The 24,610-nt window shown below is 54.6% G+C and overlaps 2 protein-coding genes across 11 annotated transcripts in view; both read left to right on the top strand.

The window, feature by feature from the left end:
* Window positions 1–480: 480 nt before the first annotated feature.
* Window positions 481–10,887, top strand: SLC38A7 (solute carrier family 38 member 7). 2 transcript variants are annotated; one of them, XM_064519437.1, is made up of 12 exons: window positions 481–694; window positions 1,912–2,017; window positions 2,311–2,767; window positions 3,021–3,219; window positions 3,316–3,460; window positions 4,247–4,345; window positions 5,605–5,662; window positions 6,108–6,222; window positions 6,456–6,603; window positions 6,687–6,886; window positions 7,363–7,417; window positions 7,511–10,887. In XM_064519437.1, the coding sequence occupies exons 3-12, from the start codon at window positions 2,501–2,503 to the stop codon at window positions 7,611–7,613; spliced, it is 1,389 nt and encodes a 462-aa protein (XP_064375507.1). In that variant the 5' UTR covers window positions 481–694; window positions 1,912–2,017; window positions 2,311–2,500; the 3' UTR covers window positions 7,614–10,887. The 2 variants fall into 2 exon arrangements, with proteins under 2 accessions (XP_064375507.1, XP_064375508.1); XM_064519438.1 differs by having other exon boundaries at window positions 2,314–2,767.
* A 5,685-nt stretch (window positions 10,888–16,572) lies between these two features.
* The window catches only part of CNOT1 (CCR4-NOT transcription complex subunit 1), a 64,575-nt gene continuing 56,537 nt past the window's right edge, over window positions 16,573–24,610 (top strand). For 8 of the 9 annotated variants that reach the window (XM_026107372.2, XM_026107377.2, XM_064519442.1 and 5 more), the window contains exons 1-2: window positions 16,573–16,751; window positions 23,296–23,572. In XM_026107372.2, the coding sequence (XP_025963157.1) occupies window positions 23,471–23,572 (102 nt within the window). In that variant the 5' untranslated portion in view covers window positions 16,573–16,751; window positions 23,296–23,470. Of the gene's footprint in view, window positions 16,752–17,005; window positions 17,409–23,295; window positions 23,573–24,610 lie in introns of those variants that run through there. The other variant, XM_064519440.1, reaches the window with a different exon arrangement.

Genomic DNA, 24,610 nt, shown 5'->3' on the forward strand with positions numbered 1-24,610 from the left:
GTTGGCTTACGTTTTAGCCATAAAACGGCAACGGTGGCAGAGAAGAAGCCGTTTTTATGGTGGTGGGTACTGACGTTTCGTGGTGCTCCTGCTTCTGCTGGGCTGACGTGGCGAGGGCGCCTGGGGCCGGTGCTCCCGCGCCCCTTGGCCGCTGCAGTCCTGCCTGCGCTGGGCCTGGGAGCCGCTGAACGCGGCTGCTCCGTACCGCGGAGGTGGGAAACGGAGCAGCGCCTGTGTCTCGGTCCCCGTTGGGCTGAGGCCAGGCCTGCGGCGGGGTGTGCTGGGGGTGCTGCCGGCCTCCCCGACGCCAGAAGGGAGGCAGGAGCCAGAGCCGGGGGGAGCGGGGCTCTTCCCGTGCGGGGATTGCGGCGGAGGAGGCGGCTCCCCCGCCCTTGCTGGTGCTGCGCGGGGCGAGGGCTGCGCCGCGGGCGCTCTGCTGCCGCAGGGCGCTGCCGGGCGGGGGAGCCAGAGCGCCGGCCCCGCGCCCCGCCCCGCCCCGCGCCCCGCCGCGGCCCTCCCGCGGCCGCCGGCTGCCCCCCGCCAGCGCCGCGCGGCGAGGGCAGGGCGCCCCGGGCGGGCGGACTACAAGCCCCGGCGTGCAGCGGGCCGGGCGGCGCCGGCGCTGCGCCGCCGCCGCGGGGAGCGCCGGGCGCCGCCGGGCCGGAGCGGAGCGGCGCGGCCCCCGGCCGCCCGGGTGAGTGAGGCGGCGAAGGGGCCGCCCGGGGCCCCCCCCGCGGCCCGGCCCGGCTGGGGGCAGCGCCCTGCGGAGCCCCCGCGGGGCTGCGGCCCCTGCGGCCTCTCTGCCGCAGCCGGCGCCCAGGGGGCCGCGGCGCGGCCGGGGGCAGGGCGCGGGCTTGGCGCACGGCGCGGCCGGGGGACGCACGGGCCGGGATCTGGGGTGACGCCCTGCCCGGTCTGGGGTGACCGTCGCCGCCCGCCGTGGCTCTGCTGCCGGGCCGAGGGCGTCCGTGGGGCCGGTGTCCGGTGCGCGGCTCCAGGCTTGGCTCCAGGGCCCCCTCACCGCGTGGGGTGCTCCGCGGCCCACTGTTGCCCCCTCCGTGTCGATTAACCTTCAGAGAAACCGAGGCCCGGGCACCGCTGGCTGATGTGGCCTCCCAGCGAGCGGAGCAAAACGGCGGCCAGGCGCAGAGGTGGTGCGAGCCCTCCGCTTCCAGCGCCCTTCGCGGGCGAGGAGGGCAGCCTCCGCCGCCTCTCGCCCAGGCGGGAGCATTAGAGCTCGGCCAAAAGGGACCCCGCGTGCATCAAGCGGCCCACCAGCCTGGTGGCCTGGGGTCTGTCCCCTCTGCGCTCCTACCTCCGGATGGGAGTAGTTGCTGTTCTTCTTCCTTTGCCCAGTTCTGCTATTCTTCCTCTTTTCCCAGAAATCCTTGAAGATCTGTAGCAAAAGCATGGGAATAAATAGCCTAGAAACAACGGGTCACTTGGTCAGGAAGAGTCTAAGGAAAAAGAGATTTCCCGTGGCTCTGAAGGTCCCCGTGAGGCCCTGCCAGGCTCCCTCGGTGTCTGGAGAGGGTTTGCGAGAGCTGAGCTTGAGCTCAGAGAGGTGCTGGGATTAGGTCTGGACTGTCCAACCCCCAGGGGCTCTCGTGACGGAAACACCAGGTCTGCAGGTGCAGGCTCTTCTGCAAACCCTTCTGAGACACCTTGTGCTGGCGGTCATCCCGTGGCAGTCTGGGTGCACGTGGGGAGGGGAGGCTGTTTGCTGCAGTAGGCTCTGGTCCTGTTTTCCTTGGTTACGTGATGTTCCCTGTTGTGCGTGCGGGTCGTTCTCGTTGAGCCAGGCCCTGAACTTTACCCAGCAAGCACATGCATGGCAGCTCTTGCAGAGCTTGCAGAAATTGGGGCTGGAATTCAGGAAGTGAGCTGTGACACTGGGTCTCGTGCCTGCAGAAATGTGAGTCCTGTGATGAGGTCCCAGCTCCTCAGCCGTGTGACCAGGGTGCAATCCACCGTCCGAAGGCAGCAGCGTCTTCACCCTGAATCCAGAGGACGAGAGGTGAGTTCTCTTCCTATCTCCCTCCATCCCGTAGCATCTTTGCTGAAATTAGGGTGCCTGAGTGCAATGTGCGTGAGCTGAGACCCAGTGAATGGATTTCGCGTGTGCTCCTGTCCGATGCCTGGGTTGTCTCCTGTTAATGTAGGCTGCAGGACACCAGAGGCTTTTGGGTTGATCCCGCTGGGGGGCCCATCCGCAGGCACAGATGGGAGGGGAGCCTGCACGACAGCAGGGCTTGACTCAGTTTCCCGACAATCCTTAACTGACTCTGGTCCCTCTTGTGTCCCTTCTAGGAGCAGTGAAGGGGTCTTCTGCACTGCTGCGGTCCCAGCCCGGCTGTTTGCTGCCCTGCTATCGATGGAGCCAGCGCTGCTGGAGACGCTCCTCGTGGCAGTCGGCTGAGCCCGGCGTGGGAGCGCTGGTGGGACGCAGAGGGCAGTGCGTGTTGTGGTAGGACGGAAGGCTCCTGCCACCAGACGGAAGATGGCTCAGGGCACCGGGAGCATCAACAGCGACTACAAGGACTGGGAGTGGAGCGCCGATGCTGGGGAACGGGCCAGGCTCCTACAGAGCCCCAGTGTGGAGACGGTACCCAAGAGTGGAGAGAGCCAAGGAGACAGTCTGGGGGCCACCTCCGCTCTGGGAGCTGTCTTCATCGTGGTGAACGCTGCCCTTGGGGCTGGGTTGCTCAACTTCCCTGCTGCCTTCAACATGGCCGGTGGCGTGGCTGCAGGCATCACACTGCAGATGGTGAGAGGGCAGGGAGGGGAGGGCCCCACGTGGCACCCTGAGGAAGGGGTGCATGGGTGGGAGCTGGAGATCCCGGTGAGGGGTGCGGGGGACTGTGAGCTCCTGGAAGGGACCTGTTGGGTGAGGTGTGGGGCAGGGCCCTGAAGGACAGCAGAGATAGTGTGTGTTTGGGTATGGGTATCTGGGGTGGCTTCGGGGACCTTGGCATGCCATTCCCTCACTGTGCCTCCTCCGTGTTTCCTCCCCACTCCAGTGCATGCTGGTCTTCATCATCGGAGGCCTGGTCATCCTGGCGTACTGCTCGCAGGCCAGCAATGAGCGGACGTACCAGGAGGTGGTGTGGGCCGTGTGTGGGAAGATACCTGGCGTGCTGTGTGAGGTGGCTATTGCTGTCTACACCTTTGGCACCTGCATCGCTTTCCTCATCATCATCGGAGACCAGGAGGACAAGAGTAAGTGTCCTGAGAGAAACTCAGTTGCCCTCCCTTCCCCTTGAAAGGGGAGATGTCCTTGCCTTGCACCCTGACAGCCTCAGCTCTCCCCCACAGTCATTGCTGCGCTGGTGACAGAGCCCGAGGGAGCAGGGAGCAGCCACTGGTACACGGACCGCAAGTTCACCATCAGCATCACTGCCTTCCTCCTCATCCTGCCCCTCTCCATCCCCAAGGAGATCGGCTTCCAGAAATATGCCAGGTAGGTGTGGAGACCCCTCCGGGGCTGCGAGCTGGGCCATGCTAACCGCCTGGGCCAGCTGGTACCCTCCTGAGAGTGGAGACACCCTTTCTGGCCCTGGCTCTGCTACCAACCCCTGAGAGTTCGGGTATGTCCTTCTCCTCCCTGTGCCTCAGTTTCCCCACCTGGGAAACAGAGGAGCTGCTGAGCACTGTGCAGACATGATATAATTCCTTGGGGCCTGTGTCCCTCACTTGTGCTCCCTGGAGGGAAGAACTGGTCTCAGCTGCTTTGTCTGCTGTCTTTGGAGTTGGCAACCCAGCAGCAAGGAAGGCCAGTAAGGGTCCCTCGGGACCCAGGGCCAGGTGGTCTGCTGGCCAGTGCTGCTCTACTGCACATCCTGGTGTAAACCTGGCTGCTGGAGCTGCACCAGGGCTACCTAGAAACGCTGTCGCCATTTGTTTAATACTCACCTCTTTCTCCATCCCTGCCCAAAACCCAGGGTCAGTCTGTCCCTTTGTTTGGAGCATGTTTGCTCCACAGCACAGCCCCTGAGCACAGCGGGGTTGTGTGAGCGTCTGTTTGGGGGACAGTGGGTGTCAGCGCCTAGCATATTCCTGTTCTCGGTGAGGAGGGAGAAAGGGAGGGTAAGAGGTGGTCCTGGTGGGAAGGACTGGGGTGGTCCAGGCTGTCCTGGGAGAAAGACAGGGCTGCAGAGACTGGGAGGAGAGCCTCTCCAGCCTACTGAGGGTAACGATTGCTGGCTGGGAGGCAGCACCCTGACAGGCCCACTGTCCCCTCTTGCAGCTCCCTGAGTGTGATTGGCACATGGTATGTCACTGCAGTCATCATCATCAAGTACATCTGGCCTGACAAGGAGCTTGCACCTGTGGAGATCCCCACCAGGTACGTGCAGGAGACGTGTTGCTGGTGGTGACCCTGACACGCTGCAGAGCCCAGCAGGCGTGCTGAAATGAGGGATGCATAGGTGGGAGACGGTTCCTTCCCAAGTCCTATCCCTAGTCCCAGGGAAGCAGCATATTTCTGCCAAGAACTCCACGAGGCTGCATCGCTGCACCTTTCATGGGAACAGGTAGGGAGGGAGAGGAGAAAGACCTGTTGGAGGCACCCTGTCCTGGTCCCCGTCTCCCCTTCTTCAGTACTACAGCATGAGCTTAGACATCAGAGAATCCTCATCTGCCCTCCACTGCAAGTGCGCCTTGCAGGCTAGTAAGGAGTGGGGTGAATCCCCCAAACCTGGGACCTAGGAGACCACAGGGGCTAGAAGAACAGGGAAAGAGAGGGAGCAGGAATGCCCTAGTGGTTACAACTGGCTGGACAGGTAGCCATCCCTGGGGACAATAGGGGACACAGACAGAAGGACACAGTTACAGCAGGACCCATTGGGTTATCAAAGGTGGCTGCCAACCCTGCATCCTGTGAGGGCTCAGTGTCCCACCAAGGACCCTGGAGATGTAGTCACAGTCTCTGGGGAATCGCTGGAGACACTGCTCCTACGGGATCTGTGCCCCTGCCAGTGGGGCCCTGTCCTCCCGGATGCCTGGGTCCCCAGAGCTCCGTGAATGCTTTTGTCGGGAGCGAGTTAATTTGAGCCCCAATACAGCTGGGCCCAAAGTTCCCCTTGCAGTGTTTGTGCTCACCTGGACATGAGAGGTCTGTGGTTCTTTTTAGGGTGATTTTGGCTGTTTCCTTTGTTGACAAAGTCTGAGTGGCTTCACCCTTCCTTTGCTCTGTGGGGCTGTTTCTGGACCCAGCGTGGGCAGACACAGCTGTCCCAGGGGTTTTAGGGCAGTCTAAAACTTAGAGCAGTTCTCAGCACTGCCCAACGGGTCCTTATTTTTTTACTGATTCTTTTACTCCTGTAATTTCTCAATTTTGGACATCTCTGACAGCTTCTAAGAGGGCCTGGTTTTATCTGAGTGAAAGGCTCTGGTCTTCAGAGAGTGCCAGACCCTGGGAAAACTTTTATTCCTGCAAAGGCATCATCCCACATGGGGGGGAAGTGGTAACTGAGGAGGAAGCAGATCTGCTGAGAAATGAACCTGTTACCGAATGTCCCTTGTCGTTCCTCTGAGGGGGCTCTGTGCGGGGGGGCCCGTACCTTCCCTGCACAGTCTGACTGGCGGGTGTTTCTCTCCTGCCAGCCCCTCCACGTGGATGGCTGTGTTCAACGCTATGCCCACCATCTGCTTCGGATTCCAGGTAAGGCTGCAAGCCTCGTGGCTGCCTGGGTGTGGGGCTGGTCTAGTCCCCAGGGGAGCTGAGGGATAACAGCGGATCCCCCAACAGAACTGAGAGCCAGCAGCCTCCAGCACCCAGGCTGCGGCATGGCAAGCGAGTTCAGCTCCCTGTAATGGCAGAGAACTAACCCCAGCGGAGGGAGAGTAGTGTTTTGTTAAGCAGAGAAGAGTTGGGCTGTGAATAGGATCGGGGGGGAGACGGATCAATTTTATCCTAGCCAGGGAGCTGCCAGGGCAGCCTGTCTCCCCATCGCTTCCTCCAGCGACAAACCTGGGGCCTCATGATGGCTTTGCTTCTCAGTAGCGCTTTGCTCTAGCCGTGCATAACCCATGGGATCCTGCCTGGCTCCCCTTCGCTCCAGCTCAGCCCGCCGTGTCTCACCGTGCTCTCTTTGTGTCCCGGGCAGTGCCACGTGAGCAGCGTGCCCGTCTTTAACAGCATGAAGCAGCCAGAGGTGAAGACCTGGGGGGCAGTGGTGACAGCAGCCATGGTGATCGCTCTTTTTGTCTATACAGGCACTGGTAAGTGAGGGGACCTCACGGTGCCTTGTGTGAATATGGCATGTCCCTGGAGGGCCTGTGAGCTCCTGGAGAGCAGAGATCCCCTGGTCAGCAGAGAGTGCGGGAGGGACGTACAGAGAGGGAAGGGGGGGTTCACCCTGCACACACCCCTGTGTCCTGTCACATCCCTCCGAGTCTTGCAACTTGGACACAAGTTTCCCCTGTCCCCTGCTGATTGCTTCCTTCCCTGGCAGGTGTCTGTGGGTTCCTGACTTTTGGGGCCAGTGTGGACCAGGACGTGCTGCTCTCCTACCCCTCCAACGACATCCCTGTTGCTCTTGCTCGGGCCTTCATCATCCTGTGCGTGCTGACATCCTACCCCATCCTGCACTTCTGTGGCCGGTGAGCAGTGGGAGGTGGCAGGGACTGGCAGGGGCAGGAGGGCATTGCCAGGAAACCTCCCTTGCTTGGGTCTGTGCCCACAGGGCTGTCCTGGAGGGCCTCTGGCTCCGCTACACTGGGGTGACGGTAGAGGAGGACGTGGTGCGGGAGCGGCGAAGGCGCCTGCTCCAGACTGTCAGTTGGTTCCTCCTAACTCTCCTCCTGGCTCTGTTCATCCCCGACATCGGCAAAGTCATCTCTGTTATCGGGGGCTTGGCTGCCTGCTTCATCTTCGTCTTCCCAGGTATGGCCCCATCATCCCGGGACGCTTGGTGGGCAGCGGAGGTCTCTTGTCCTTGTATCTCAGGCAAGGAGGGAGCAGGATGGGTGCACAGGAACCAAGAGCCCTTTTGAGAATGGTGAAGGTGCTGTGTGAGGCTGGTTGACAGCCCAACTATATTGATTGGGGTCTTTGCTCCATAACTGGGAGTGTGGTAGAGGCAGGAGACTGGGTTAGGATTGGAAGGGAAGTTCCTACCCCATCTGCTAGCAATGTGCTTTGCCCCTCTGCGGAGCGGGCTGGGAGGTGGCTGGGATTGCCCTGGGATTCATCTACCTGGCTGGAAGAAAAAGGAGAAATAGGGGAGGACATGTCCCTCCTGCTTTCTGCAGAACAGCTCTTATCTCTCTGGATGAGCAGCTCTTTGGCCTGCAGGGTGTCTGCTCAGGCTCCAGGGGACAGTCCTCATCTGGATTTAATTTGCCTCTCCTCCTTGCCAGGGCTTTGCCTGATCCAGGCCAAACTCTCTGAGATCCAAGAATCCAGACCAGTCAGGTAACTGAAGTTCACCTCCCCTCTCTCCCCTTTCCCTGCAGGCGTTGGCATGCAGATCCCCTCTAACTACACCCTGTCCTTGTGCATCCACAGCTGGTGGGCCCAGGTCAGCTATGGGGTGTTCATGGTCACCCTCGGAGCCTTCATCTTCGGACAGACCACTGCCAACGCCATCTTTGTGGACCTCACAGCTTGACTCCTTCTCCGGGCTGGTCCATGCTGCTGATGAGGGGAAGTAGATTTCCCATAGGACCAGAGGGGTGGGGGGAGAAAATAACTTAGTATATTGGGAACATACAAGAGGAACGTTGTAATTTGGGGCTTTGCTGAAAGAGCCCTGCAGGGACTTGTATCTCACTGTCCTGACACGCCAGGCAGTCAGGCTTGGCTTTTCAGCCCTGACTCTCTGGTAAAACCAGAGCATCACTACAAAGAGACCTCGGACCCAGCGGAGGGGAGCGCACCGTGACACCGCACGGTTCAGAACCCCGCTCACTCCGTGCTGACATCCAGGTCAAATCCTTTCTACTGCTCCAGGGGTAGACATCAGTAAGGGATCGCATTTGGGATTTGCACAGGCAAGTGCACTGCTCTTGCCTGCCTACCTCTGGGTCAGGAGATCTCTCCAGCACTTTCACAGTTTAAACTCTCTGTTCTGACAGCAATGTTAGAGGGAGACAGTGTGTCTTGTATAAAGGGAACTGCTATCCATGCTTTAACTTGCAATCAGTGAGGACGTGCTGTGGTCAGGAGCGTGTAAAACAAATGGTGCGTCTGCAGAAAGGGAGAGCTCTGTTTTGGCAGAAAGCAAAGGCACTAGGCAGTGCAGGCAGATGGGCCCTGGCTGGTTTGAATAAGCTGTAAAGCGAGTGAGTTTTACTGTGCCTGAGTGCAGCAATTCCTCCACCATGTTAACCCCAGTAGCTTAGACAAGGTGACATCCCTGTAGTCCTCTCCTGTATCAGTGTTTTGTTTGGTTTGAATTTGGTGTCCCTGTGACTCATCTCGCCAGCCTTCTGTTCCAGCTCAAAGTGCTGCAAAGTTACTGTTACATCTGCCTCTGAGCTACGCTTTCTGTCAGAAAGTGGGAATTTTGCACCGAGCCTGACGGTGACATGTGTCGTTTGTGGAAGGAGGGTTGGGAAGACCCCACGGATAGCGACACACCAGTGCAATGTTTACACTGCCAGCCCCTGCCTCTGGCGCCGAGGGGTTGCTCACTCACTAGAAAAGGTGCTGTGACCGCATTGACTGACTGGAGACACTACGCTAGAGCAAAGCTCTTCTCTGATTTTCAAATCCTGTTCTTCCAGGGTGGTTGTTGGAGGAATGGGACTGGGCCAGGTGTAGGTTTAAAGGGACGCTTTGGGGGTAAAGCAATCTATGTTAATGCATTTTTGTATTGTTCCCTTGGCTGTTTACACTCTCTGTTGCTGGTGTTGCTCTGGGCTGTTCCTCCTTAGCCCTTCTGGATAGTTTCACTTCTGTTTCTGAGTGCTTTCTCTGGGCTTGGCAGTTCCTCCAGCTGCAGATTCAGCTGGGGGTAGTTAAACCTCCGCAGAAAACTGCTCTTGTTCAGTCTTTAAGCTTCCTCGTTCTTTGTTTGGCTTCTAAAACCCTGGGGAAGGGAGGAATTTATGTGTATGTATTGCTGCGTCTTTGATAAGGGTCCAGCCCACCCCAGCTCCAGAAGGGAGCTTTGTGCACATCTGGCTTGGCTCCTTGCGCGTCTTCTCAAAGCAGTGCACTCGGCAGATGTGGCACCTGGCCCAGCCTGTTGTGGTGGGAAGGTGAATCGTGACATGTTTATGTATTTCTTACTGTGTTTCTTTTCCTCTGTGACCAGCCGGCGGTGGGTGGGAGGACGGCGAGGGGGCACTTTTTAGTGGAAACATTTGGCCTCTCTGTACCAACACGTGCTGTGTATGAATGTGGTCTCTGACAAGAGGTGGCTTCAGCCTGACTCCCGCGCTCACCGTGTGCTGTCCCCAGCAGCTCCCGGGCAGTGCAGCCGGGCTCGCCCAGCTCTGGCTGGCCTGCTGAGCGGTGGGGAAGGGCTCTTTACCCGAATGCGCACGTTTCTCCCCAGATCCTCCTCTCTGATTTGAGCACCCCTGCCCTCCTCCCAGCTCTTAAGAGATGAGATGGGGAGCTCCAGATGGGGAATGAGAAGGAAACCCCAAACACAGCATGATTGTTTTGAGGGACTATGCCAACGTCACATGTCGCTCCTGCCTCCTCCAAGGTAGCTCCAACCTTTGTGCCCTCAGCTTGCGACAGAAACAGACTCCAGCAATCCCCCGCTTCCTATGCGCCCTCTGCGTGCCCGGGAACGGGGAAGGGTTATCAGCATGCCAGGGTCTCTTGAGATCATGCTGTGCTTGAGGGGGTACAGAGGATGTGATGTATGTGAGCAAACAAGACTTGCTTTTCCTGGACAAGAACAGGAGATGGAAGGAGCTGCTGGCCTCGGGTTAATGGATGGCTTGTTTAAATACAGTCCATCTGTGCTCCACACAGGACTGTGAATGCCCCAGGCACCAGCTGCCTCCCAAGCCCCTTCCCCTGGCTCCTGTGTAAGAGCCAGGCACTGGGGCTTGAAGGACCCCCCTTGCGCCTTGGTGCCAAGAAAAGGGTGCCCACCACACGGAGACCTACATGTGCTGACCAGTCCTCATGGACACAGGGAGCACAGAGCCACCTCATCTCTGTGGGGATGGGGGAGCTCGGGGTTTGGCGGATGCTAGTGTAGAGGTCCACCAAAGTGTTGCAGTGCCTGGTTCCCATCAAGACAGATGGGAGTTTGGTACCCAGTGGCTTTTGTGGCTCTGGCCTTCACTAAGGCCTGCCTGGCGAAGGGAAGTCCCACTGTCATTTTTCTTTTTGCCGAAGGACCCCAGCAGCCTCCTGCACCAGGGATCCTCCCATCTTGGAAAAGCGATGTCTCCACTGGGTTTGCAGTTGCAACAGCATGGGCTCCTAATGGGAAGGAGAGCCACAGCGCAGGGCTGGGGCGCTTTCCAGGGAATTTGGCTGGTACAAACTACGCTTGGCCCAAGGTCACCTCAGCTTGGGCCCAGGCCAGACTCTAGGACTTGTGTTTTGTGTCTCCACTGGAGTGCAGGTAACCAGAGATGCTGCTTAATTTTCTCCCCCACCTTTTTCTTCACCCCCGGGCCTGCTCAGTTTGAAGTGGAGGTAGCAGAGCTGTGTCCATCACAGGTGCCCCGTGTCTTTGATTGTCCTACACACACGGGGAGTCACTGTGCTTTCTCATTCCCCCTGAGGGCACGTGTGTTTGAGAGCAGGGGTGCCTGCTGCCCTGGCAGTGGGGTAATAAGGTGATGTGGCTGTTTCTCTGTTTGCCTTACCGCTCCTGTGACTGTTTACAAAGCAACGGACTTTTTATGTATTTTCTACGTGCAAAGATGGAAGACCTTGACTTAATAAAAGTGAAGTTGTGGTGCGTACGCCAGGCGGGTACGATGTGGTTTCTGGATGTCCGCGGGGCTAACATTGATGGAGCTGTGTTGGGGCAGGGAGACGTTCCCAGATGGTGCTTGGGGAGGAGGCTAGGTGCCAAAATGCCGTCCAGCTAGGCTCACAGTGACCTCTCTGCTTTGGTGCAGTGAGAGCTTAGAGCTGGCAAGCTTTCACTGGGACTTCTCTGTCCCCCCTTCGCCAGCGTGGAGCTGGCTGGGTCTCTGCGCTCCCGAGCAGCAGCCGTGCTTGTGTGATGGCAGATCTCAACCTCTCGCGCGCAGTGGTGAGGCCACAGGTGGTTTAGCAGCGTGAGTGCCAAGGAGAGCCACGGTTCCTCCTTCCCTGGGGAGACTGTGCTTCCTCCGGGGGCTGCTCCTGCCTCTGTGCTGAGTGCGATTCCTCAGAGATGTGAGGCCGTGGGGTTGAGCCCTGCTGGATTATGGCTCTCTAGGTTTCTCCCTTTGCCCTTAGGCCAAATTCTTGCCTTGTTGATAAAAATTTCCTCCTGGCTGGCACTTATCTCCAGTAGTGTCGTCCCCCACTGGCCTCCAAGGGTTTGGGACAAACCGTGGCTCTCATGGACATGGAAAGCTGCCGGCTGGGTGCAGGTCCCTCATGTCACCTGAAGGGCTTTTCTGTATGAGGCAACTCCGACAGCCTGCCCAGCCTTGGAGAGAGCTCCAGCAGCCCCTCCCTGCACCGGGCTGTTCAGAGCCAGAGGCACCCATCTGTGTGGGCTCTGCTACCAGAGTCAGGCCTGTGCTTCCCTGGAAGCCCTTACAGCCCCTGGATAAGACAACTGGGTGTCTGGGGGGTAGCTGACCCTCTGCGGCTGCTGTTGAAGGCAGCCTCTGCCATCTGTCCTTGGTTAATCAAGCTCCGTGTGCCCCTGGGCTGGGCAGGAAGGCCCAGCTCAGGCTCTACAGCTGCCGTGCAGGTCCCAGAGGTGCAGAGAGGTCGGCCTCAGGCCGGGTGCGGGGAGCGCTGTGGGGAGACCATTGCACGTCCCTGCACCGGGCTGGGGAGGCAGCCTGGGAAGATCCTCTGACCCCTGAAAGAGGGCTGCTCTTTCTGCTGCATCTTGGGTTCCCCCCAAAGCCTCTGGGGACACCAACATCTCTGCAGGGACCCCAGCACCCCAGCTCCGCATTGGAGCAATTGCACTGGAGCCTGGCCTGGCCCAACCGCTGCATGGGGAACTGCCCCCCCCCCCCCCCCCGCCCCCGCCACCACACTTGGGAGCCGGAGCGGGCCCCCTTGGCCCTCTTGTTTCCCACTTTTCTGAAAGGTATTCAGCAAGCCAAAGCGGGAGAGATCTGTGTCCAGGCTGTACAGCAGCAATCACCTTTGTCGGGGATGTGGAGCCATGCTGGCTGCCCCAGGCAGGCCAGGGTCTCCTCCCTGCATGCTGCAGGAGCAGGGTTTTCTCTACCTCCTCCAGCAAAGTGACATTGGAGGTGGATCCCCTTCAAAGCAAACTCTGCACAGGCAAGCCAGGAGCTGGAAACAACCCCTCTGTTATCGCTGCCTTGAGTGACAAAGGAGCTCGTGGAGACTTTTGTCTCAAGCAAACAGAGCTCTGGTGATATGAGGATGCTCAGAGGCTGGCAGTGGCACAACATGGGGAGCAGAGCGGGCATCGCTATGTGCATCTTGTGCAGCTTTGTGCTCCGGGGCTGCATCTGCCTGGGCCTGGTGGCAGGGCAGTATGGCCCTGACCTGGTCACCTCCATGCCAGGCCTCGCTGAGACTCCCAGCTTCTGGCAGCGGTCGGGCTACCTCACTGCAGGGTCTGACCAACACTTCCACTACTGGTAAGTTCTGGGAGGGCTGGAGATGAGGCCAGAATAACTTTGGGGTAACAAAATACCACAATGAGAAGGGAAAAGCAGAGTGTGCCAGCCCTAGCAGAAGCTCCTCTAGCCACTCTGGGCATCCCCAGCCCGCTGGCCAGTGTGGCTGATTCCCCCATCTCTGTCCCTCTTCACCTTTGGGTCCTGCTGGGGCATCACTTCCCCTGAGCAAGGCAGGAGCTGGGTATGGGGTGGGATTTGCAATGCCAAGGACCTCAGACACCCTCGAGGGTGCCAGCTCTAATTGAACACCTGCACCCCTGCAGTTTTGGCAGGGGGCAAAAGCTCCTGCCCAGCTCTCGGATGGGCCTTGGGGCGGCCCAAACCACAGTTCCCGTGGCCCAGCCTCATCTCACAGGCTTGATCCCACTCTGCCCTCCAGGTTCGTGGAGTCGGAAGGCGATCCTGCCACCGACCCACTGGTCGTCTGGCTCAGTGGGGGCCTGCTGCAGTTCCACGGAAGGACTCCTGGCTGAGAACAGCCCGTTCCAGTGAGGGGTGGCACAGGGCCTGGGACCAACGGCCTTAGAGGGGCACAGGTGGTTTTCCCTGTCCAACCTCATCTTGCCCTGGCATGCTGTCTGTGCTATGCAATCTGTGAGATTTTCTGTCTCCCGCTCTCAAACCGCATGGTTGGAGCTATGGAGGGGAGCTGGTGTGGCTGGCACAGCTTGCTGTGGCTCACAGTGCCTGGCAGGGGGTTGGGCATGAGTGACCTGGGCTAACTAGGCCAGGATGGCAGGGCAGAAGCGATGATGGAAGCTGCCCTAGGAGGACACTGCTGTAGAGATGCTCCCAGCGTGGTCTGCCAGTGATGCCAGGGAGGCTCTGGCTGCTTTTCCCCTGCCTGCGAAGGAGAGTTTGGAGGTGGCGGTGTGAGCCCCAGCATGCACCAGCTCACCTTTTCACTCCTCCAGCTATGTGATGATGGGAGCCTCTATATGAACCCTTACAGCTGGAATAAGGTGGCCAACACGCTCTCTACCTGGAGTCACCGGCCAGCGTTGGCTACTCCTACTCCACTGCCAGCGCTCAGCCCGTCAGTGACAACCAGGTGAGCTGCATGTCTATGAGGGGGACAGGGGCTACCCTGAGCCTGGCGCCACTGCCTCCAGCAAGGCTGGTGGCTGGGGATGCTGTGAGCAGGGCAGCCAGGATGGAGACCAACCTCAGCAGCTCGTCGGATGCCCTCTGTCCCCCCTGGCGAGGCAGTCTGCCACCATAGTTGGCCATGGGGATCTCAGTGCCCTTCTAGGTGGCAGAGAGAAATTACCAGGTGCTCCTCAGCTTCTTTGCCAAGTTCCCGAGCTTCACCAGCAATGATTTCTATGTTTTTGGTGAGAGTTACACGGGGGTCGATGTCCCCATGCTCAGCTCCAAGATCGCCCAGGTGTCAGCACCTGTCAACTTCAAGGTAGGGTAGAAGAGGGTGACTGATTGCGACCCCCAGGCAGCAGGGCTGGGACTCTTGCCAGGCTCGGCAGTGCCAGGCAGGGAGCAGCACAGCCTGAGCCCCAACGCCCTTGTGATGCTTGCAGGTAGGCGGGGATGCTCTGCAAAGCAGGGGCACGGCGGGGGGCTGGTCGCCTCTGCCCAGCAGGAACAGCTTGGGGCAGAAAGAGATAAAAAAGGAGGAAGGAAGGATCTGTTGGAGAAAAGCTCTTTGCAGGGGAGAGTGGGCTCAGCCCTCTGCTCCCTCTGCCTCATCCTCTTCCTCGCACCCTCGTGCCCTGGAGATCACCCACCGCCTCACCACGTCCTGGGGATGCCTGGGGACGGGCTGGCAGTCTGGATCTCAGGGTCTGGACCCCAGGGTCCTCCTCGAGGGATGCAAAGCAGGTGCCACAGGAGCGGAGGCACGGAGTGGAGGCGAGAGAGGGGCGAGCACGGTGCGAGCCCCGGAAGCAGAAATCCAGGGGATATGAGAGAGAGAGGCTCTGGGAGCAGGAGGCTCTGGAGGTGAAAAGAGGCCCCTAGGCCGGCGGGGGCTCCTGAGCCCTGCAAAAGCCACATTCGAAGGCCACTCTCGCCTCTCCGCAGCGCGCGGGTGAGCCATGACTACGGCAGGATTCACAGCGACGTGGCCCCCTTCTACCAGAGCCTGCTGGACCGGGGCCTGCGAGCGCTGGTCCCACCGGGCCGCCAGCTGTTTCGGGGAGCCGGGGGGCTCTCCCCACGGCTCAGCTCCCGCCCCGCAGGCGCTGTGGCCCTACTGGCCCTGCTACCACGACGACCAGGTCGCTGGCTTCTTCCAAGAGTAGGAGCGGGTGACGTTCCTCACCGTGAAGGTAGGTGCCGTCCCCGCGTGCTGGGCTGCCCCTGGGGCCGGGATGGGGCTCCAGCCCATCGCCGCCCTGCGCCCTGATGGCTCCTGTCCTCTCCCACCCGCGCCGGGCTTGGGGCACAGGGTGCTGCAGTACCGGCCTGGCCAGGCGCTGAGGATGTTTGAGAGTTTCCTCTCCAAGACCTCTTCCGCGTGAGCGTCCCGGGGAACGCGCTGCCCCGGTGCGGGGTCAGGCTGGGCTGCCTCGGGCACCTCGCCACCGCCACGCGCCGCGGGGGGATTTTAGCCGGCCCGCGTGCGTATTCGTACATAGGAATAAGCGTGTGGAGCGTGCAAACGCGGCAGTGATTTTGGCAGGGGTGCTATGGGGGGAGGGCACGGTGGCCCACCTCCCTTCCCCATGTGGGGCCTGGCGCAAGGTCCAGCACAGCCAAGGCCTCTGGGGCAGGCTGGTGCAAAATGGCCCCCATGCGGATGGGAGCCTGTGCCGCCGCGCTGCGAGGTGGGCGCAGGGCGTGGGGCTGCACGGCTGCACTGCTTGTGGGGGGAGGCAGCGCGTGGGGTTGCACCACCGCACTGGGGGCAGGGGAGTGCAGCGCGGGGGGCCATACCACCGCACTGTGGGGGAGACGCTGCAGTGTGTGGGGCCATGCCACTGGATTGCGGGGGGGAGGGGGATGCAGTGTGGGGCCAGACCAGTGGACTGCAGGGGGAGAATGCAGTGCGTGGGGCCATACCACCATGCTGCAGGGGGGTGCTGCAGTGCATGTTGCTGTACCATTATGCTGGAGGGGGGGTGCAGTGTGTGGGGCCATACCACTACACTGTGGGGGGAGCTGCAGTGTGGGGAACTGTACCACTACGCTGTGTTTGAGGGGGGGGAGTCCAGTACTTGGGGCCGTACCACAGTTCTGCGGGGGTGCTGCAGTGCCCTGCATGGAAGGACCTGGACCACAGCAGGTAGGGATGGGCCGTACCACTATGTGTGCTCGAGGGGAGGAAAGCTTTCCCGGCGGCCGGCCCCGATGGAACGGGCTGCGTGGGTCCCCAGGCTCCCCCCGCGCAGGCGGGTGGACCCTTCCGGGGTCGCCGACACCAGTGCGGGAGGCGGGCGGGTGGAGGCGGTGCTTCCCCCCCCATGACTCCGCGCGCCCTTTGGCGCTCGCCCTCCACTTCCTCTTCCTGCCCCGCCCCCCAGCGGAGCGCCCTGCGCTCATTGGCCGGTCTCGCGAGCCCTCGCCTCGCCCGCGAGCGCTGATTGGCAGCTTATGCGCATGCTGCGGCCAAGATGCCTTCCGGCTCTGATTGGCCAAAGCCGTAGGAAGGACTCCAGCTCCGTTTGGCCAATCAGCGTTTGGCGCTCACTCCGCGCGGCCGGCCGGGGAGGGGAGCGGGGAAGACGAGTGAACGTCCCCGAGAGGTCGCGCCGCGCTGATTGGACAGACCGAGAGCGGCGCTCGTCCTAATTGGGCGAGATCCTGGCCAGGGGGCGGGAGGCTCGGTGGTTGCCCCCCCCCCCCCCCCCCCCCACTCCGCACCTCCTCCTCCTCCTCCCCCCGCTGGAGTGCTGAGAGGGGACGGGGGAGGGGAAAGGCCGCGACGTGAGCGCGCGACCCCGTCCGCCATTTTGTAGCGAAACCAGCGGAGGCGAGAGGATAAAAGCGCGAGCGGCCCCAGCCCGGCGCCCCGCTCCGGTCCCGACCCACCGCCCGAGGTGAGAGCCGCCCGCCGCGGCGGGCCACGCTTCGGCCCGCGCCCCGGCAGCCCCAGTGGGCGGCGGGCGGGCGCGGGGTGGTCGTGGTGGTGGTCGGAGCGCACCGGAGTCTCCGGGGCGGAGGGGGGCGGCGGTAGCGGCGGCCCCCCCGGGGGGCTGGCGGGCGGGCGGCGGTGTAGGCCGCGGCGGGGCCGGGCCCCGGGAGCGGCGGGAGCAGGGCGGGAGGAGGCGGGGCCGGCAGGGGGAGCCCGCGCGGCCCGCCGTTTCCGGGGTGCGTGTGGGGCTGCCGGCGAGGCGCCCGCGGCGCGGCCCGGCCTGGCTTGGCCCGGCCCGGCTTGGCCCGGCCCGGCCCGCTCCCCGCTCGCCGCCCCTCGCCGTTTCTCGAGCCGGGGTCCCACCAAAGGAAGGAGAAGCCGAACAAACTTTCAAGGGTTTCGCCTCGGCGGCAGTCCGGGCCGCGCATGGTGGTGATAACTCGTGCGGGAGCCACGAGTGTTTTCGGGTCTGCGGGATGCTGCCTGCGGTTCTCGGCACAGGAAAGAAAGCTCCACGAGCAGGCTGCGTTGTGATCGCTTCAAGATGACACTGAAGTCTTCAGCTTTTATTTTGTCTTCGTTTCTCTCCACCTTCCACTTTTTGTAGAGTTGATTGTGAAAGGTAAAGCTTTGAGAAACTTGAAAAGGAGCAGGTACTGGGCCTGCGCGTGAGTTTGATTCGGTGACCTCTTTAGAAGATCTGTGTTGTTGTAACTTGCCCAGTGAAAAAGAGTAATGTGTAACCAGTGGAATACAGTAGCACAGTGTGGTGGCATAACCTTGCTGCAGACTACATGGAAGAAATGCATCTCGACGCTGACATCTAGTTAAGGACACCCTGCGCAGTAGCACAGACTTGCTTATTTCAAAACTAGGAGTATCAACAGTTGGCTGTTTTGACAGATACTGTTTTGTTAGAAATAGCTCCTTTGCAATAGTTCTCTCACTCTGAGTAGTATTATATCCTTTGTATAAATTAAAGGTTGGTGGTCAGTTGCGATTTAATTTCAACAGGCTACAAGCTGTTTTGTTTGGACTACATTTAAAACAGAAATGAGATAACAAGTTTTTGTGTGTAAATAGAATAAATGCAAACAGGGACACTTGGTCACTTACTGTGTCACAGGTTTAGACGCTGTCTTTTTCCGAGTCTGACTTTTTAGAAGGAAGTACAACATCTGCTTCCTGTGCATCTTGGCTTCCTTTTTTTTTTTTTTTTTTTTTTAAGCAGGTAACAAAACAGGTATGACATCTGACAAGTCACTCTTGATGCATGTAGCCTAAATGTTTCCCCTTTCTAAGGTAACTACGTTGCCATTGACCAAAACTGCAGGCGGGACTAATCCAGATGAGGTAACTGTCTTGTAAACAGGAAGCAAAGTTAATTGGTAATACACCGATATGTTTGTCCCTTCTGGAATAGTTCCTTTCTTGGTTGTTGTGTCCTTGTGCTTGTAAGTATACTTTTAACTACTGATCCTGTTATCCTGGTATCCCTGAACCAAACTCTTAGTAAACTTAGTATCTCCCTATCTCCCCTCTTTGGAGAAGGACCTGATCCTTTCTATTGTTCTAGCTTAGTGTTCCTAGAAATTTAATACTTAATACTTTTTTTTTTAATTGATGCTGAAATGGCTATTCTTGGTATTCAAGACAACGCTGAATAAAGTGGAACAGAGACTGTGCAACTATTAATGAGCAAAAGTGGATAGTGAAGCTTTTGTGACCCAGTGATTGGTCATCAATAAATACTGGGGGAATTGTGCCACTGAGAATCATAGTCGAGGGCCTTACTGTTCTAGCCAGCTCTGTTTTGTTTTATAACTCTGGCTACTATTATGAATACAGCAGTTCTCCTTTGCTTCTTTTTATAACATTTAACTGTACTAAAACACTTCTTGGATGGAAAGAAGAGTCTACTGTCTTTGAGAATGGGTCCTTAATTTATTTAAAATGGAAACTTTATGCTGCAGGGTCTAACTGAAGGGCAAGTAGGATGTGAAAGTTTCTTGGATTTCTTTTTGTTGTAAACTCTCCTTGTTGAGATGTGAAAATACTTAAAGTTGCCATGTCATGATGCATGCCTGATGTGTTCGAGGTAGGTCCTGAACCTGAAACTTAACTGGCCTTAACTCTGTAGCATAAGCATGTGTGCTTAGTTTAACTGTTACCTGTAAACTTAAGTTACCGTGTCTAATCAGCATCAGTGACTTCCAGTTGACTGGAACCGTGTGCAGTTACCCAGTAGACAGAATATTCAGGTAGTTCTTCTATGTCTAAATACCTAAATTAGTGAAATTCAGCTGTAGCTTACTGTACTATTAATGTGACCAATGCTGTAAGATTTTCCTTTCTGTAGTTTTCAAAATGACTGCCTGCAATCTTAACTCAACTGTGCCCTTTAGAGCACTTCTAACATGAGTCTTCTGAGACATGTGTGACTCTTTCATGTGTTCTGTTTGTGTGTGGATTTGAAGAAATGGGTAAGAGGCTTATTCTGAAGAGCAGGTTTAGTGGTGTTGCTCTTAGTATATTTTGGAGGATGTTTTTTGACAGGAATTTAGAACCTTACCAGCGAGCCTGTTGCTGTTGCTGTTACTTGGGCTATTTTACCCTCCACATGGAATGCACATGGCCTTAAATCTGTACAGCTCTTGAAACCCAATGGGGGTAGTTATTTAGCTTTGCAAAATATTAACAAACCAAAGGCTGATTTAAAAGAAATTTTAAAGTGACTTTGTTAAGCCTGTTTCTGAATACGTATGGAGGACTTCAGATTTGTTCATACTGTCCTCTGTAGCAAGACCTAATTGCTGCTGGTGATCAGCCTGGGGTTGGTAGAGAATGTTGTATGCAACCAAGCATCACGGAGTGAGTGTTTTAACTTGATGGGCCTGCAGGTTTGTGCAAAATTAATACTGTAGTGTTTTTGCCAAACCTGACTACTGGTTACATATCTACCCTGGCCATTTTGTGCTTTTGGATTCTTGCCTACAGCTGTGTCGTATTTACGTTTTAATAGCCCAACAGAACTCCACAGTGTTACAGAATCTACTGAAACTTCTACCCCGCCAAATGTTCTATGGATGGCCTGTTGATTTCCTTAGAAGGTGTTCAGCCTAGATAATACTGCAGATTTCAGTAAATATTTTTTACCTCTTTAAAATCAGCTGTATTGCACAATAGACAGTGGTAACCTTTTAAGAGCTCCTGAGTCTTGTAGCCGATAGCTTAATCTCTTGCTGTATCATAGGAACTGTAGTTGAAAGTAGCTAATTTTATAAATAAATTTAGTGGGTTTTTTTTAATGGCTGAGGCCAGAATTTTCTGAACCTGTAAAGATGGCAAGTCTGCCACATGGACTGAGAGCCTCTTGAATTCTTGAAGCCAGTATAGCAAGTTTCATTCCCGCTAAGACTGTATGTGTCTAAAAATATAGTCTGCTTTGCATAGCATTCATAGCTTTCTTAAGTACCTTAGAAATTGAAGTTTAACTTTGCATTGAATGACCAGAGAGGTATCTGTCCACTTCCACTTTTCCTAACAGTGCTCCCTTAATTACTGTAATTTTATATTGTAAGTTAGGTTGTGCTGTTTGACAGCCTGAAATGTTGCTAGTTTGGTGCTTGTGAGAGCTGTCAAATTCTTTACTGTGGAGCAGGGTACATATCATGCAAACAGTATATTTAGAACATAAATAGGAAGCTACTTCCTTGGACTATTGTGTTCTGTCCTTGAGTCACAGTGTCTGCTCAGGCACTCTAGTTCTGCTTCCTTGAAAAAGAAAATCCCATTTTGAGTTTAACTTGGATTCTTCCGTGGCACTGCCAGATTTTGCAATTAGAAAATGGGAACGCTTGCTGTGGTTCCATGCAACTAAAACATAGCAAAATGCTTTTCTTGGGAGAAAACAGTGAGGTTAATGAAGGGATGGTCAGTGTCAGTGCTGTCCGCAGGGTATTGTGTAGTAGCAGCGAGGGTCGTGTTTACATCAGACACTGTGCTTTGGCAGTAGGCCTGTACCTAACTCAGAGTTCCAGTACCTAAAAGCTTGATTTTTTTTTTTTTTTTTTTTTTTTTTTTGGGTGGAGTAGGTGTGATTGCTTCACTGTTTATGTCAGTCTGAGGATCAACGGCTGGCGAAATGTGGGTTTTTTCTTCCTAGTGGCCAGAAAGGCAAACTCTGAAACTTGAGTTATTGCCTTAAAAATAACTGAGTCAGAAATTTGGTTTGGTCCTGTTCCTGAATCTTGTGCCAGGGTGGTTGCTGAAACCTAGTGCTCTAATAGGGACTGAATTGCATTCCTCTTGCCAGCTGCTTAAAGTACTTTGTGGCTTTTGCAGGTGTATGTACTACGGAATGGCTAGCTGTCTGGTTGATATTTAACAGACATTTTTCAAAACCTTTATGTTGGCCCAGTGAGACCTGCTGAAAAGCATGTACTTGCCATGCCCAGGGACACTTTCTGGATGATTCCAAAAGGGGAGTCTGTCATTTAGAAAACAATCAGATATGTGCTATTGAGAATTTCTGATAACCTTTGTGGCTACCCTCCTTCTTAAAACACTGTTTTATGGTTCATGGGGTTTTAAACCTTTAAATACTGGTAATGAATTGTAGCCTGTCAGATGTACAAAAAAGAAAAATTGAAAGAATTTTCTTTAATTCTTTTCGCTGCAGGAGTTTTAAACATGTTCAGAAATTCTTTCATAATACAGCTGCCTCATCTTTGAAGCCTTAAAGAACTCTTTCAATATTATAAATTTTTCAAGTTTCTTTTTCAGCAGGTCTAGGTTTTTTGCCAGTGGGATCTTACATAGTTTCAGAGAATACACAAATAATTGATGCACATTTTTACTTAATGTAATAATTTTTTAACAAAGAACAGAACAGCCTTCATCCCTGTGAATATTATTTGGCACTCTAATGTTGTTTGTGCCTGGGAGAAGAAAAAGAGGAGAACTTAAGGTTTCCACCAAAATGTTATATATAAACTTGCTACCTCTTCCAGGAAGCGTCTTGCTGCCTCTACCACTGAAGAGTTATCACCTGTGTGGTTTCTTTGGTCTGTGGTAGGAGAAAATGGTTAAAAATATAGGCAGATGCTAAATAAGTTGCGATAAGTGTAAGGGAGTAAATACCCTTTTTATAAAGGGGAAGGGGAAGAGCTCTATTTCTGATGAGCAGCACAGCCTTTTCAACTGATATTGATACTATTGTACCCTAACTAACTTTCTGACTCTTGTAGAAAGATGGTAAATGTGTAGAGCCAGGCTGCTACAGGGGTTGCTTTCAAAATTGTGTTGCCACAAGCATTATGAATGTCAAATTAACACATCATTGGCATAATCCATCTCAATGATGAGGCAGAGACTTTGGAAATAATATGTACTACTATTCTTGGCCATACTGCCAAGGTGGTAAAGCAGTAATTTTTATTCTGAACAGGGCATCTTCGGAGTTTTGGCAAGAAGCCAGTGACCTGTGTGTTTTGATCATGTAGAGCTTTAATAGAGTGAATCTTCAGCCTGATTCCACCCCTGAGAGGTTCTCAGGGTACAGTTTCTGTTGAAACTACTACTCTGACCATTGGTTATGCAGTTCTTGTTTTGGGATGTAAATTTATCACGTTGGTAATCTGTAACTAAACAAATTAGATGTCCTTTTAAGTGCTAAGTTTTGTGTTGTCATAGAAATTTATTAAGCTGACAAGCTGTGCTGTTCCAGCACACTGGAAAGCTGCTTTGGTATAAGCCAAATGTCAGGGTTAGCTTATAGCAATTCTTTGTGTTGCTCATTCACAATTGCTTGTTTTGGTGTGCATAGATGAATGCAATACTACTTTGACTGATCATAGTGAGACAAAATATTGCAGAGATGGTTAAATAGGACATTTTTTGTATAAACTTATGATTGATGCTTTCAGTGATTCTGACCTCTGATTGTTGCTCTGTGGTATCTAATTTATTATGCATCTCATTTTCTTCTTTCTCACACTACTGAAAGAGTAGTCATTCTTTTGACTGAGCTGTTTGCTAGCTCTTCCAGCCTGGCAAAATGCAGAAATGAATGAATGTGGATGAGTAATGTGAAAACAACTAAGGTTGTGCTGTGAAAACTTGATTGTGCTGCTCTTTCCTAGTGGGCATAGCTTAATTTATGTGAACGATTTGACATAACTATCAAAAATGTCCTTATTATCAAGTTCTCTCTTAAACTTTATTCTTCTGCAATTTGTCTTGCAAACAAAAAATGAAAAACTCTGAGGCATAATATCAATTTCTCCAGGATGTAACTTTCTACCCTGTAGTGTTCTAGTGGAAATAGAAAATACAGAGAAACCATTAACTGCTTCAACATCATATAAGAATTACAAAAAACTTTTTTAGAAAGCTTATTTTAAATTTGGAATAGTGTTCAGTGGCAAGATAACAGCCTTTCGGCAATGCCTGGAACATAGCTGTAAAGTTGCTGCAGAAGCTAAATCGAATGCAATATTGTCTTTCAGGTGCCATGTTTCAGAACGGAGTAAGACAACTGAGAAAGAAGAGCTGAAGAAAGTAGCACAGAAACATATACAGGCTAATTGGGGGAAAAAAAATTAACCTGTCTCTGAGGTGACTAAAGGGGAATAATGGTGATTTTGCGCCGGGCTCGGCCGCCTGCTTCCGCCCCAACCAGCAATGAATCTTGACTCGCTCTCGCTGGCCTTGTCTCAAATCAGCTACCTGGTGGACAATTTAACCAAGAAAAACTACCGAGCCAGCCAGCAGGAAATACAACATGTAAGTAAACCAGTAATACTACAAAGGAAATCTTGAAAAGAAAAATGGCGGTATCAAATGGAGTTTGTCTCTGCTTTTGAACTGTACTCTACGGCATTTTCATGCACGTTGCTATGTGCTGTTTTCAGTACTCTGGAATCGCAGCTCAGTTGGTTTCATCAGTCTGGCCGTGGAATAAGGCAGCTTTTCACTCCTTAGAGCTGAGAGCATTAACAACTTTGTAGCGCCATATTAGAGTTAAGTGCTGCTCTTGGGTTGTGATGTGCATAGCTTTCCTAAACTCCTTCAGGTCAAATCTTTAAACTTCCGTAAAGTTCTGTAAGAGCATCATGGGGTGGGAGAGGGAAGAAACAGTATATGATTTTATTGGTCAGAGTTGTTGCATTGAAAACATGAGTACAATAAAACAGTGAATTAGTTCTAGAAATTCTGGTTACATCTGAATACTTTCACTTACCTTGGATAGAAGGGTGTTGCCCAGTATCTGTTTTGATGAAGAGACTATTTGATGAGCTAATCAAGTGGAGTTCCTCAGTCCTGCTTATCAGGACACAGCAGAATAACTGTAAATCCAAACCAAAAACATCTAAGATTTGGGCTGAGTTCTTGTTTGATCTTCCCTTTTAAAAATAGCTCTGACTAGAGGGATGGTCTGAAAAGAATTGTCCACAGAGGAGTACTTAGGAAGAAGTGAATGTTACAGAGCCAGTTTTAACAACTAGTTTTATTTGGTCCTCAGCAGGCAGCTGAGCTCCCTGCCTCCCCCAGCCTTTTAATTATTTTTTTTTAATACACTGGTGCAGTCCTGCAGTGACTTGAATCGGAGTAGGAGGGCAAAGGGCTTAAGGAGTGTCAAATTCTAGTAACAACTGATTTTTTTGAAAGTGCATTCATTGCTTCTCTTTAGGTCAGAAAGGGCAACTTCAGCAGTATTCAGTGCAACTTCTTCAAATGATCTTGTAAGCTATGGAAATGGAATACATCCTTTACAACTTCTAGGTGTAGTAATCAGTGATGATGCAGTATTTTCACGGGGGA

This window comes from Dromaius novaehollandiae, chromosome 13 (genome assembly GCF_036370855.1).
Source record: "Dromaius novaehollandiae isolate bDroNov1 chromosome 13, bDroNov1.hap1, whole genome shotgun sequence".
NCBI classification, from domain to species: Eukaryota; Metazoa; Chordata; class Aves; order Casuariiformes; family Dromaiidae; genus Dromaius; species Dromaius novaehollandiae.

Excerpts from the sequence above, each read along its gene's own strand:
- SLC38A7 (XM_064519437.1), top strand. The coding sequence starts at position 2,501 with ATGGCTCAGGGCACCGGGAGCATCAACAGCGACTACAAGGACTGGGAG. Across the intron at positions 2,768-3,020 it reads CAGGCATCACACTGCAGATG|TGCATGCTGGTCTTCATCAT; the intron begins GTGAGAGGGCAG and ends TCCCCACTCCAG. Across the intron at positions 6,604-6,686 it reads ATCCTGCACTTCTGTGGCCG|GGCTGTCCTGGAGGGCCTCT; the intron begins GTGAGCAGTGGG and ends CTGTGCCCACAG.